The sequence below is a fragment of the Corvus brachyrhynchos genome, unplaced genomic scaffold (assembly GCF_000691975.1).
Source record: "Corvus brachyrhynchos isolate BGI_N302 unplaced genomic scaffold, ASM69197v1 scaffold1064, whole genome shotgun sequence".
In the NCBI taxonomy this organism is placed as follows: domain Eukaryota; kingdom Metazoa; phylum Chordata; class Aves; order Passeriformes; family Corvidae; genus Corvus; species Corvus brachyrhynchos.
The window spans coordinates 13810-16388 of NW_008237456.1; the positions used below are offsets into that span (position 1 = coordinate 13810).

Below are 2579 nucleotides of genomic sequence, written 5' to 3' on the forward strand. Positions count from 1 at the left end.
AAATGGGGGAAAAGTGGGATTTGGGGTGGGAGAAATGGAAATGGGGTGGGGAGAATGGGAGAAAATGGGGTTTGGGGTGGGGAGAATGGGGGAAAAATGGGATTTGGGGTGGGGAAATGGGAGAAAATGAGGTTTGGAGGGGGGAAAGTGGGATTTGGGGTGGGAAAATGGGAAAAATGGGATTTGGGGTGGGAAAATGGGATTGGGGATGGGAAAATGGGATTGGAGGTGGGAAAAATGGGATTTGGGGTGCGGAAAATGGGATTTGAGGTGGAAAAATGGGATTTGGGGTGGGAAAATGGGGAAAAATGGGGTTTGGAGGGGGAAAAATGGGATTTGGGGTGGGGAAATGGGGGCAAATGGGATTTGGGTGAGAAAAATGGGATTGGGAATGGGAAAAATGGGATTTGGGGTGGGAAAAATGGGATTTGGGGTGGGAAAAATGGGATTTGAGGAGGAAAATGGGGAAAAAGTGGGATTTGGGTGGGGAAAATGAGATTTGGGGTGGGAAAAATGGGATGTGGAGAGGGGAAATAGTGGGATTTGGGTGAGAAAAATGGGATTTGGGGGAGGAAAATGGGATTTGGGGTGGGAAAATGGGGGAAAATGGGATTTGGGGTGGAAAAATGGGGATAAAATGGGGTTTGGAGGGAGACGATGGGATTTGGGGTGGGAGAAATGGGAAAAAGTGGGATTTGGGGTGGGAAAATGGGATTGGAGGTGGGAAAAATGGGATTGGGGAGGGATGGGGAAAAAATGGGATTTGGGGTGGGAAAATGGGGATAAAATGGGATTTGGGGCGGGAAAAAATGGGATTTGGTGAGGGGAAATGGGGGGAAATGGATTTGGGGTGAGAAAACGAGGATAAAACGAGGTGGATTCATCCCGAATTGGGTCAGCTCCCCCTGGAATTGGGCTAAACCCCCTGGAATTGCATCAACCCCCCCCCAAATCCCCGAATTCCCTCCGGCATCCCCTCTGGAATTCCCACTCCCCAAAAATCCCTGCGGGAGCCCAACGGCGCCACGATCGCGCCAGTACCGGCGGGAATTCGGGAATTGTTGTAGGCGGCCATGGAATTCTCCAGGTTCTGCTTGTCGATGGCGAGGTTCTGGAGCGCTCCCTGTCGCAGCGTGGCGAGTCCCTGAAATTCCGGCAGCCTCCAGATCGTCTCCTCCTTCTCCACGTGGAAGATCTCGTCGTTGTCGAAGTCGAACATGAACTCGCCGCCGTCGACGCTCAGGTCCAGGGATTTCTGGTAATATTCCGTCTGGATGATGTGGTGGCGCACTGGGGGCGGGCGGAGAGAGGAGATCCCGGGAATTCGGGCGGTCAGGGAGGGAAAATCCCGGGGGAATTGGGGGTTTGTACTTGAAATCCCCGGGGGAATTGGGGGTTTGTACTTGAAATCTTGGGGAATTTGGGGGTTTGTACTCGAAATCTTGGGGATTTGGGGGTTTGTACTCGAAATCTTGGGGATTTGGGGGTTTTTACTCGAAATCCCAGGAAATTGGGGTTTGTACTCGAAATCTTGGGGAATTTGGGGGTTTGTACTCGAAATCTTGGGGATTTGGGGGTTTGTACTTGAAATCTTGGGGAATTTGGGGGTTTGTACTCGAAATCCCAGGAAAATTGGGGATTTCCACTTGAAATCCCAGGAAATTGGGGGGGTTCTGCTTGAAATCCTGGGAAATTGGGGGTTTGTACTCGAAATCCTGGGAAATGGGGGGTTTTTACTCGAAATCCTGGGAAAATTGGGGGATTCTGCTCAAAATCCCAGGAAAATTGGGGGTTTCTACTCGAAATCCTGGGAAATTGGGGGGTTTTGCTCTAAATCCTAGGAAAATTTGGGGTTTCTACTCGAAATCCCAGGAAAATGAAGGGGTTCTGCTTGAAATCCTGGGAGATTTGGGGTTTTTACTCGAAATCCTGGGAAAATTGGGGGGTTCTGCTCAAAATCCCAGGAAAATTGGGGGGTTTTGCTTGAAATCCCAGGAAAATTGGGGGTTTCTACTTGAAATCCCAGGAAAATTGGGGGTTTGTACTTAAAATCCTGGGAAATTTGGGGGTTTCTGCTCAAAATTCTAGGAAAATTGAGGGGGTTCTGCTCGAAATTGCGGAGAAATTGGGGGTTTGTACTTGAAATCCCCGGGAAATTGGGGGTTTTGCTTGAAATCCCAGGGAAATTTGGAGTTTGTACTCGAAATCCCAGGGAAGTTGGGAGTTTCTGCTCAAAATCCCAAGAAATTTGGGGGGTTCTGCTCAAAATCCCAGGAAAATTGGGGCTTTTTGCTCAAAATCCCAGGAAAATTGGGGGGGTTCTGCTCGAAATCCTGGGAAATTGGGGAGTTTTGCTCGAAATCCTAGGAAAATTTGGGGTTTCTGCTCAAAATCCCAGGAAAATCTGGGATTGGGTGGTGCCAGATCCTGAAATTCTGGGGGAAAAGGGAGTTTGGGGGAGTTCCAGTTGGAAAAAATGCTGGGATTGGGCGGATCCGGGAGGAAAAAACGATGGAAAAGGGGATTTTGGGGATCCCCCCACCCCAAAAATGATGGAAAAGAGGAATTTGGGCATTCCT

General features: G+C 49.5%; 1 protein-coding gene across 1 annotated transcript in view; it reads right to left on the reverse strand.

Moving 5' to 3' along the window:
• Positions 1 to 1305, reverse strand: part of LOC103613748 (H-2 class II histocompatibility antigen, E-K alpha chain) — a gene marked incomplete at its 3' end in the record, with an annotated part of 1714 nt that extends 409 nt beyond the window's left edge. Inside the window, exon 1 of the mRNA XM_017731541.1 lies at positions 1043 to 1305. Within this exon, the coding sequence (XP_017587030.1) occupies positions 1043 to 1219 (177 nt within the window). The remainder of the gene's footprint in view (positions 1 to 1042) is intronic.
• Between the last annotated feature and the right edge of the window lie 1274 nt (positions 1306 to 2579).